This window comes from Hypanus sabinus, assembly GCF_030144855.1.
Source record: "Hypanus sabinus isolate sHypSab1 chromosome X1 unlocalized genomic scaffold, sHypSab1.hap1 SUPER_X1_unloc_22, whole genome shotgun sequence".
Classification (NCBI taxonomy): Eukaryota; Metazoa; Chordata; class Chondrichthyes; order Myliobatiformes; family Dasyatidae; genus Hypanus; species Hypanus sabinus.
In genome coordinates this window covers 250233-262363 of record NW_026778971.1, presented here as the reverse complement: position 1 = coordinate 262363, position 12131 = coordinate 250233, and the positions used below count along the sequence as shown (strand labels likewise).

Below are 12131 nucleotides of genomic sequence, written 5' to 3'. Positions count from 1 at the left end.
ATGGGCTGCCGGCAACGGTGGTGGAGGCGGATACGATAGGGTCTTTTAAGAGACTTTTAGATAGGTACATAGGTCTTAGCGAAATAGAGGGCGATGCAGTAGGGAAATTCTGGGCATTTTCTCGAGTAGGTTACAGGGTCGGTACAACATTGTGGGCCGAAGGGCCTGTAATGTGCTGTAGATTTCTAAGTTCAATTGCCCTGGAGAACGCGTTCTCCGGGCGATGGAAGGGTTAAAGCTGCTGGCTCCTCTGGGCGTGCGCTTGTCTCTTTGTGTGATTGGGAAGTTCCACGCCTAAAGTTTCCTGTTTCCTCACTGGTCACTGACTCGAGAGCAACTTCGACCCCACAGTCGGTGACGGGAGCGTCTGCGAGCATGTTGACCCGTGCCTGCTTCTTACTGACCCTGGCGTCTCTCTCAGGTGAGTCGCGGGCCCTGCCCGGCCACCCGGCCCCCGAGCTGGACGGTCCCGGGCTCGGGAGGTTGACACGCAGCAGAAATCCCCAAAACCAGTTGTTCCCCTGACTGAATGTGCACGCCCGGCACACGGGCAGGGTCTGCGTCTTACTGTGGCTGTCTTTGCATGCAGCCTGACCTTCCCCCGAACGCCACACAGGTTTCTGCAGAGGGGCATTTACCTGTAAACTCGGTGTTTCTGCACTTTATATGGGTCTCGCGTTTCTCAGAATGCCCTGTTTTTTCCTGCATGTCCTGTGTTTCCCCGTATCCTATGTTTTTCTGTGTCTGTCCGAGCCTTCCCTATAACTCTGGTCCTGGCCACATCGCAGTAAACCTACTCCGAACTCGTTCCATTTTAGCCGCGTCTTTCCGACCGCAGGCTGAACAAAGAGTATTCGGAGACCTCACCAATGACCTCGACGACTGCAACGTAAGGACCCCGCCTTCTCACCCCCCCCCCCCCCCACGGCCCGCGACGACGCTCACGGCATGCACTCGTACTCCCCGCTCGCGCTTCAAGCTGCTTCAACTTCACAAAACTCACACTCACACTCGGCTGCATTGAAATCCGTTTGCCGCGGTTCGGCCCACCTCCCTAACTGATCGAGATCACCCCCCGTGATCGAAGATAACCTTCTGCACTATCGACAAGGTCTTGTCACTTGCTGTCCTCCCAGAGGACAATGACATCCCAGATCTTTACAGAAACGACAATAACAATGCTGACCCGACCCTCCATTCTGAGAAAGAACCTTAAGGTGTGTTGACTAACCAGTGAATTTGGGTGGAAAATCCTATGAAAGGTGGTGGATTCGGCCCAGTACATCACGGGTCAATGACTTGGACTGCGGTATTAATGGATTATGTCAATGACTTGGACTGCGGTATTAATAGATTATGTCAATGACTTGGACTGCGGTATTAATGGATTATGTCAATGATTTGGACTGCGGTATTAATGGATTATGTCAATGACTTGGACTGCGGTATTAATGGATTATGTCAATGACTTGGACTGCGGTATTAATGGATTATGTCAATGACTTGGACTGCGGTATTAATGGATTATCTCAATGATTTGGACTGCGGTATTAATGGATTATGTCAATGACGGACTGCGGTATTAATGGATTATCTCAATGATTTGGACTGCGGTATTAATGGATTATCTCAATGACTTGGACTGCGGTATTAATGGATTATGTCAATGACTTGGACTGCGGTATTAATGGATTATCTCAATGATTTGGACTGCGGTATTAATGGATTATGTCAATGACTTGGACTGCGGTATTAATGGATTATGTCAATGATTTGGACTGCGGTATTAATGGATTATGTCAATGACTTGGACTGCGGTATTAATGGATTATCTCAATGATTTGGACTGCGGTATTAATGGATTATGTCAATGACGGACTGCGGTATTAATGGATTATCTCAATGACTTGGACTGCGGTATTAATGGATTATGTCAATGACTTGGACTGCGGTATTAATGGATTATCTCAATGACTTGGACTGCGGTATTAATGGATTATGTCAATGACTTGGACTGCGGTATTAATGGATTATCTCAATGACTTGGACTGCGGTATTAATGGATTATGTCAATGACTTGGACTGCGGTATTAATGGATTATGTCAATGATTTGGACTGCGGTATTAATGGATTATCTCAGTGATTTGGACTGCGGTATTAATGGATTATGTCAATGATTTGGACTGCGGTATTAATGGATTATCTCAATGACTTGGACTACGGTATTAATGGATTATCTCAATGATTTGGACTGCGGTATTAATGGATTATGTCAATGATTTGGACTGCGGTATTAATGGATTATCTCAATGATTTGGACTGCGGTATTAATGGATTATGTCAATGATTTGGACTGCGGTATTAATGGATTATCTCAATGACGGACTGCGGTATTAATGGATTATGTCAATGACTTGGACTGCGGTATTAATGGATTATCTCAATGATTTGGACTGCGGTATTAATGGATTATGTCAATGACTTGGACTGCGGTATTAATGGATTATCTCAATGACTTGGACTGCGGTATTAATGGATTATGTCAATGATTTGGACTACCGCGTTAATGGATTTGTGGCTAAATTTGCCGATGATACAAAGATAGGTGGAGGAGCGGGTAGTGTTGAGAAAACAGAGAGCCTGCAGAGAAACTTAGATAGTTTAGGGGAATGGGCAAAGAAGTGGCAAATGAAATACAATGTTGGAAAGTGTATGGTCATGCACTTTGGTGGAAGAAATAAATGGGCAGACTATTATTTAAATGGAGAAAGAATTCAAAATGCAGAGATGCAAAGGGACTTGGGTGTCTTTGTGCAGGACACCCTAAAGGTTAACCTCCAGGTTGAGTTGGCTGTGAAGGAGGCAAATGCAGTGTTAGCATTCATTTCTAGGGGTATAGAATATAAGATGTGATGTGATGTTGAGGCTCTATAAGGCACTCGTTAGACCACACTTGGAGTATTGTGTGCAGTTTTGGGCTCCTTATTTTAGAAAGGATGTACTGACATTGGAGAGGGTTCAGAGAAGATTCACGAGAATGATTCCAGGAATGAAAGGGTTACCGTGTGAGGAACGTCTGGCAGCTCTTGGGCTGTATTCCCTGGAGTTCAGGAGAATGAGGGGGGGATCTCATAGAAACATTCTACATGTTAGAAGGCCTGAACAGATTAGGTATGGAAAAATTATTTCCCGTGGTAGGGGATCCTAGGACAAGAGGACACGACTTCAGGATTGAAGGAGGTCCATTTAGAACTGAGATGTGGAGAAAGTCAGAGGGTGGTAAATCTGTGGTAGTTGTTGCCGCGAGCAGCTGCGGAGGCCAAGTCACTGGGTGAGATAGATGGGTTCTTGATTAGCCAGGGAATGGGGAGAAGGCAGGGGAGTGGGGATGACTGGAAGAATTGGATCAGCCCATGATTGAATGACGGAGCAGACTCGATGGGCTGAATGGCCTACTTCTGCTCCTATACCTTATGGGTCAAACCCTCCCCACCATTCAGCACCTCGACACGAAACGTCCTGGACCCCCCCCCGGACAGCAAAGCGACACACGACGGGATGCTCTTTGGCGATTACAGCTTGGCATTTAACCCCATCGGAGCTGACCAGCGAACTCCAAGACCAGGGCCTCAATCAGCCCTTGTGCAATCGGCTCCCGGATTTCCTCACTTGTGGACCCCAGTCAGCTTGGATCGGCCAAAAAAAAAATAATAATCTCGTCCACAATCTCGATCAGCGCAGGAGCACTGCTGGAATCTGTACTTCCTCCCGCCCCCCCCCCCCCCAGTCTAATCGCTTTGACCGTGTGGCTAAGCGCAGCTCCAACACCAGATGCCACCGCCGTATCAACGCCGGTGATGGATCAGCACACAGGACGGAGATTGAAAACCCGGCTGAGTGCTGTGATAACGACAACCTCTCTCTCAACGTCCAGGGAGCTGATTGTGGACTTCGGGAGAGGGAAACCAGGGGATCCGTGAGCCAGAAATCATCGGAGGATCAGAGGCGGAGAGGGTCAGTGAAATTTAAATTCCCGGGTGTCACTATCCCAGAGGACCTGTCCCGGCCCCGTCATGTAAACGTAATTGCAAAGGAAGTTTGATAGTTCCTCTATTCAGTCTGTGGAGGTTTGGTTTGTCGTCGAAAACTTTGACAAGCTTCTCTCGATGTGTGCTGGGAAGTGCCTGACTTGGCTGCATTTCGGCCCGGTACGGGGAACACCAACGGCTTTGAGTGGAAAATCCTAGAAAAGGTAGTGGACTCGGCCCAGTACATCACGGGTAGAAACCCTCCCAACCATTGAGCACATCTGCGTGAAACATTGCCGTAGAGAAGCAGCGTCCGACATAAAAAATCCTCACCACTCAGGCCGTGCTCTTTTATCGCTGCTGCCTCAGGACCCACACCACCAGGTTCAGGGACAGTTATTACCCCTCAACCATCAGGAAGGAGGTACAGAAGCCTCAGGACCCACACCACCAGGTTCAGGGACAGTTATTACCCCTCAACCATCAGGAAGGAGGTACAGGAGCCTCAGGACCCACACCACCAGGGTCAGGAACAGTTATTACCCCTCAACCATCAGGAAGGAGGTACAGGAGCCTCAGTTCCCACACCACCAGGTTCAGTTACAGTTATTACCCCTCAACCATCAGGAAGGAGGTACAGGAGCCTCAGGGCCCACACCACCAGGTTCAGGGACAGTTATTACCCCTCAACCATCAGGAAGGAGGTACAGGAGCCTCAGGACCCACACCACCAGGTTCAACAACTGTTACTACCCCTCAACCATCAGGAAGGAGGTACAGGAGCCTCAGGACCCACACCACCAGGTTCAACAACTGTTACTACCCCTCAACCATCAGGAAGGCGGTACAGGAGCCTCAGGACCCACACCACCAGGTTCAGGAACAGTTATTACCCCTCAACCATCAGGAAGGAGGTACAGGAGCCTCAGGACCCACACCACCAGGTTCAGGAACAGTTATTACCCCTCAACCATCAGGAAGGAGGTACAGGAGCCTCAGGACCCACACCACCAGGTTCAGGAACAGTTATTACCCCTCAACCATCAGGAAGGAGGTACAGGAGTCTCAGGACCCACACTACCATGTTCAGGAACAGTTATTACCCCCTCAACCATCAGGAAGGAGGTACCGGAGCCTCAGGACCCACGCCACCAGGTTCAGGAACAGTTATTACCCCTCAACCATCAGGAAGGAGGTACAGGAGCCTCAGGGCCCACACCACCAGGTTCAGAAATAGTTATTACCCCTCAACCATCAGGAAGGAGGTACAGGAGCCTCAGGACCCACACCACCAGGTTCAGGAACAGTTATTACCCCTCAACCATCAGGAAGGAGGTACAGGAGCCTCAGGACCCACACCGCCAGGTTCAGGAACAGTTATTACCCCTCAACCATCAGGCTCTTGACCGTCAGGGAGGACTGAACTTTTCTGAGGACCTTGTCGTCTCATCATTTCATGCTCGTTATTTATTGCTATTTACCCATATCTGCATTTGTGCAGCTTGTTTACAGTTCACAGTTCCTGGTGTGTACATCTCTTTGCTTACAGTTACTGTTTCTGGAGATGTGTGCCCACAGAGAGAGAATATCGGGGTTGCAGGTGGTGACCCTAACCCTAACCCTGGTAATAAGTTTTACCTTGAACTTTGAACTTTGAACTTTTGTGTTCTACACGCGTTCCTCCCGGTGTCGCTTCGAACAGCCTTTCAGCCCGGCGCAAGGCGAACCCGACGCTTCCCCCCCCACCCCCTCTCCGTTTCTCTGCCCCTACCACCACTCCTGGAGGGGCGTTCCACACACCCGGCACTCCCCATTTAAAAAAAAACTGAACTCCCCCACCTAAACTTTCCACCCATCACCTTACAACTACGCCCACCCACCCCCCTCGTATGAGCCATTTCTGCTCTGGGGGCAAAAGTCTCCAGCTCTTGTCATCTCTATCCAGTCAGCTGTCACCGGCCTTCGTGTTTCTGACACCCGTGGCGGTGCTACGAGATAGCTTTTTCACGGCCCCTGTGGCGATGAGCATAGGCGCCGTTCTGACTTTGGAGAAATCGGTTGTCACTGGGTCACATCCTGGCCCTGGTGGGACTGATGCACACCTGCGCACACATAAACACACACGCACACACACTGACATACACAACACACTGACACACGCACTCAAAATCACACACACTGCCACGCACAAACACACACACGCATCAACACAAACACTCACACTCTAACACACACGCACACACACTGACACACGCACGCAAAATCACACACACTGCCACGCACAAACACACACACGCATCAACACAAACACTCACACTCTAACACACACGCACTCACACTGACACACGCACGCAAAATCACACACACTGCCACGCACAAACACACATACGCATCAACACAAACACTCACACTCTAACACACACGTACACACACTGCCACGCACAAACACACTGACACACGCACTCAAAATCACACACACTGCCACGCACAAACACACACACGCATCAACACAAACACTCACACTCTAACACACACGTACACACACTGCCACGCACAAACACACTGACACACGCACTCAAAATCACACACACTGCCACGCACAAACACACATACGCATCAACACAAACACTCACACTCTAACACACACGTACACACACTGCCACGCACAAACACACTGACACACGCACTCAAAATCACACACACTGCCACGCACAAACACACTGACACACGCACTCAAAATCACACACACTGCCACGCACAAACACACACACGCATCAACACAAACACTCACACTCTAACACACACGTACACACACTGCCACGCACAAACACACTGACACACGCACTCAAAATCACACACACTGCCACGCACAAACACACTGACACACGCACTCAAAATCACACACACTGCCACGCACAAACACACATACGCATCAACACAAACACTCACACTCTAACACACACGCACACACACTGACATACACAACACACTGACACACGCACTCAAAATCACACACACTGCCACGCACAAACACACACACATATCAACACAAACACTCACACTCTAACACACACGTACACACACTGCCACGCACAAACACACTGACACACGCACTCAAAATCACACACACTGCCACGCACAAACACACACACATATCAACACAAACACTCACACTCTAACACACACGTACACACACTGCCACGCACAAACACACTGACACACGCACTCAAAATCACACACACTGCCACGCACAAACACACATACATATCAACACAAACACTCACACTCTAACACACACGCACTCACACTGACATACACAACACACTGACACACGCACTCAAAATCACACACACTGCCACGCACAAACACACATACGCATCAACACAAACACTCACACTCTAACACACACGCACACACACACAAACACACTCACACGCTCACACAAGCACACACACACAAACACACTCACACGCTCACACAAGCACACACACACAAACACACTCACACGCTCACACACAATTGCACACAGACTCACACACTCACAATCACACACAAGCGCACACACTCACAATCACACACAGGCGCACACACTCACTCAAGCACAAAGACACATAAACATACACGCACTCACAATCACACACCACACAATCTCTCGCACACACGCACTATAGTGTACTCACAGAGACAGACTCGCTGACATAATGCTGAATCAGGTCTCTGTGTTTTCTCCATTGTTCCACCATTTCCTGAGCTCGGTTTATCTGGGAACAGCAAGACACGCAGGAAATTGTCCTAAATGGAGAACACATCCTCACACCCGGTCCCACACCAAGCAAACCTTCCTTCCTCCCAGTCCCCTTATGACCACTGACCCGCAGTCTTTCGCACTCTCCCTCTCCCTACCCCCTCAGTGCCCATGGCCCCCGACGGCTGATATCTCTCGCTCCTGTCTCCCCACCCCTCCCCACCTCCAGCTGGCGGCGGCAATGAGACCCTCCTGCAGCAGAATGGAACGGGGATGTCTAACTCCGACCTCGATCCGTCATTCTTCACAGGTGAGTCCCCTCGATGCGGGGATACACGCGGCCAGAGACCCCGGAGGGAGGGCGGGAGAACGAGAGAGGGAGGCGGAGGGGGAGAGGGGCATTCTGGCTTTGCCAGCACTCAGTGAGGAGTCCAATGAGGGATGACTCATCGAGGTCAGTGTGGGAGGCTCCTGTGGAGTTGGACGGACTGTCCGTGGACCATGGGGTTGTCCCGCCGGGACGGGAGGATGGTGTTGGTATCAGTCCCTCAGTTGCGAGCAGAGTGCAGACCACAACACCATTAGAACTAGGCCACTCGGCCCATCAAGTCTGCTCCACGTTCCATCGCGGCTGATCCTCCTCCCCTTAACCTTCTATACCCTGACAAATCAACAATTAACCAAGGAGAATTAGGCCATTCGGCCCACTGTCCCTTACTATCTCTCTAGACCCCATTCTCCTGTCTTCTCCCCGTAACGTCTGACAGTCTGACTAAACAGGAACCTATCGACCTCCACATTCAATACACCCCAATGACTTGGAACCCCCCCCCCCCAGCCCCGTGTCACCTGCGGGAATCACTTTCACAGATTCACCTCCCTCTGGCCAAAGAAATTCCTCCTCATTTCCATTCTGAGGAAATGCCCATTAATCTAAACTCCCCCACTATTGCAAACATCCTCTCCACATCCACTCTATCTGTGTCCTCTGGTCCTAGACTCCCCCACTACAGGAAACATCCTCTCCACATCCACTCTATCAGTGTCCTCTGGTCCTAGACTCCCCCAGTATAGGAAACATCCTCTCCACATCCACTCTATCAGTGTCCTCTGGTCCTAGACTCCCCCAGTATAGGAAACATCCTCTCCACATCCACTCTATCTGTGTCCTCTGGTCCTGGACTCTCCCACTACAGGAAACATCCTCTCCACATCCACTCTATCTGTGTCCTCTGGTCCTAGACTCCCCCACTATAGGAAACATCCTCTCCACATCCACTCTATCTGTGTCCTCTGGTCCTAGACTCCCCCACTATAGGAAACATCCTCTCCATATCCACTCTATCTGTGTCCTCTGGTCCTAGACTCCCCCACTATAGGAAACATCCTCTCCACATCCACTCTATCTGTGCCCTCTGGTCCTAGACTCCCCCACTATAGGAAACATCCTCTCCACATCCACTCTATCTGTGTCCTCTGGTCTTAGACTCGCCCACTATAGGAAACATCCTCTCCACATCCACTCTATCTGTGTCCTCTGGTCCTAGACTCCCCCACTGAAGGAAACATCCTCTCCACATTCACTCTATCTGTGTCCTCTGGTCCTAGACTCACCCACTATAGGAAACATCCTGTCCACATCCACTCTATCTGTGTCCTCTGGTCCAAGACTCCCCCACTATAGGAAACATTCTCCACATCCAATCTGTCTGTGTCCTCTGGTCCTAGACTCCCCTTACTATAGGAAACATCCTCTCTACATCCACTCTATCTGTGTCCTCAGGTCCGAGACTCCCCCACTGTAGGAAACATCCTCTCCACATCCACTCTATCTGTGTCCTCTGGTCCGAGACTCCCCCACTGCAGGAAACATCCTCTCCACATCCACTCTATCTGTGTCCTCTGGTCCGAGACTCCCCCACTATAGGAAACATCCTCTCCACATCCACTCTATCTGTGCCCTCTGGTCCGAGACTCCCCCACTATAGGAAACATCCTCTCCACATCCACTCCATCTGTGTCCTCTGGTCCTAGACTCCCCCACTGTAGGAAACATCCTCTCCACACCCACTCTATCTGTGTCCTCTGTTCCTAGACTCTCCCACAATAGGAAACATCCTCTCCACACCCACTCTGTCTGTGGTCCGAGACTCTCCCACTATAGGAAATATCCTCTCCACATCCACTCTATCTGAGTCCTCAGGTCCGAGACTCCCCCACTGTAGGAAACATCCTCTCCACATCCACTCTATCAGTGTCCTCTGGTCCTAGACTCCCCCAGTATAGGAAACATCCTCTCCACATCCACTCTATCTGAGTCCTCTGGTCCTAGACTCCCCCACTAAATAACACAGGTCACACAGAATCGCTGAGCCTATCGAAATAAACTTCACGAAGGCATGAGACCGCCACTTGAGTCGCTTGAGAGAAACACAGGGAACTCTGAACGATTAACAACACTGTCACTGGCCCCAAACCATCAAATGCTCCTCATAAGTTAACCTTTTATTCTCGTCACCCTCCTCTGGAACCTCTCTAATGCCAGGACATCTTTTCTTCGATAAGAGCCCCAAACTGCTCACAATATTCCAACCGTTTTCGGACCAATGGCACAATGAACCTCAGCATCACATCCTCCCTTTTATACTCTCGTCCTCTCGATTCGAATGCCAGCGTTTCATTTGTTGTCCTCACCACTGGCTCAACCTGCAAGTTAGCAAATCCTGCAAATCCTGCACGAGGACTCCCGAGTCACTTTGCGCCCCTGATTTTTGAAATTTCTCCCCGTTTAGCGAATAGTCTATGCTTTTATTCCTTCGACCAAAGTGCATGACCACACTGTATTCCATTTGCCACTTCTTCATCCACTCTCTCAATCTAAGTTGTTCCTTAACACTATCTGCCCCTCCACCCATCTTTGTATCATCCTCAAACTTGGCCACAAAGCCATCGATTCCGTCATCCAAATCATTGACATACAACTCGGCCACAAAGCCATCGATTCTGTCATTCAAATCATTGACATACAACACGGCCACAAAGCCATCGATTCCGTCATTCAAATCATTGACATATAACGGCCACAAAGCCATCGATTCCATCATTCAAATCATTGACATACAACTCAGCCACAAAGCCATCGATTCCGTCGTCCACATCATTGACATACAACTCGGCCACAAAGCCATCGATTCCATCATTCAAATCATTGACATACAACACGGCCACAAAGCCATCGATTCCATTGTCCAAATCATTGACATATAACTCGGCCACAAAGCCATCGATTCCGTCGTCCAAATCATTGACATATAACTCAGCCACAAAGCCATTGATTCCGTCATCCAAATCATTGACATACAACTCAGCCACAAAGCCATCGATTCCGTCATCCAAATCATTGACATACAACTTGGCCACAAAGCCATCGATTCCGTCGTCCAAATCATTGACATATAACGGCCACAAAGCCATCGATTCCGTCATCCAAATCATTGACATACAACTCGGCCACAAAGCCATCGATTCCGTCATCCAAATCATTGACATACAACTCGGCCACAAAGCCATCGATTCCGTCATCCAAATCATTGACATACAACTCGGCCACAACGCCATCGATTCCGTCGTCCACATCATTGACATACAACTCGGCCACAAAGCCATCGATTCCGTCATCCAAATCATTGACATACAACTCGGCCACAAAGCCATCGATTCCGTCATCCAAATCATTGACATACAACTCGGCCACAAAGCCATCGATTCCGTCATCCACATCATTGACATACAACTCGGCCACAAAGCCATCGATTCCGTCGTCCACATCATTGACATACAACTCGGCCACAAAGCCATCGATTCCGTCGTCCAAATCATTGACATACAACTCGGCCACAAAGCCATCGATTCCGTCGTCCAAATCATTGACATACAACTCGGCCACAAAGCCATCGATTCCGTCGTCCAAATCATTGACATACAACTCGGCCACAAAGCCATCGATTCCGTCATCCACATCATTGACATACAACTCGGCCACAAAGCCATCGATTCCGTCGTCCACATCATTGACATACAACTCGGCCACAAAGCCATCGATTCCGTCGTCCAAATCATTGACATACAACTCGGCCACAAAGCCATCGATTCCGTCGTCCAAATCATTGACATACAACTCGGCCACAAAGCCATCGATTCCGTCATCCACATCATTGACATACAACTCGGCCACAAAGCCATCGATTCCGTCATCCAAATCATTGACATACAACTCGGCCACAAAGCCATCGATTCCATCGTCCAAATCATTGACATATAACTTGGCCTCAAAGCCATCGATTCCGTCATTCAAATC

The 12131-nt window shown here is 49.4% G+C and overlaps 1 protein-coding gene across 2 annotated transcripts in view; it reads left to right on the top strand.

Annotated features, from left to right (window-relative positions):
* The first annotated feature begins 318 nt into the window (after window positions 1-318).
* LOC132385640 (receptor activity-modifying protein 2-like) overlaps window positions 319-12131 on the top strand; it is a 147565-nt gene continuing 135752 nt past the window's right edge. Inside the window, exons 1-3 of one of the 2 annotated variants that reach the window (XM_059957825.1) lie at window positions 341-421; window positions 5579-5653; window positions 8004-8084. In XM_059957825.1, the coding sequence (XP_059813808.1) occupies window positions 376-421; window positions 5579-5653; window positions 8004-8084 (202 nt within the window). In that variant the 5' untranslated portion in view covers window positions 341-375. Of the gene's footprint in view, window positions 422-5578; window positions 5654-8003; window positions 8085-12131 lie in introns of both variants that reach the window. The other variant, XM_059957826.1, reaches the window with a different exon arrangement.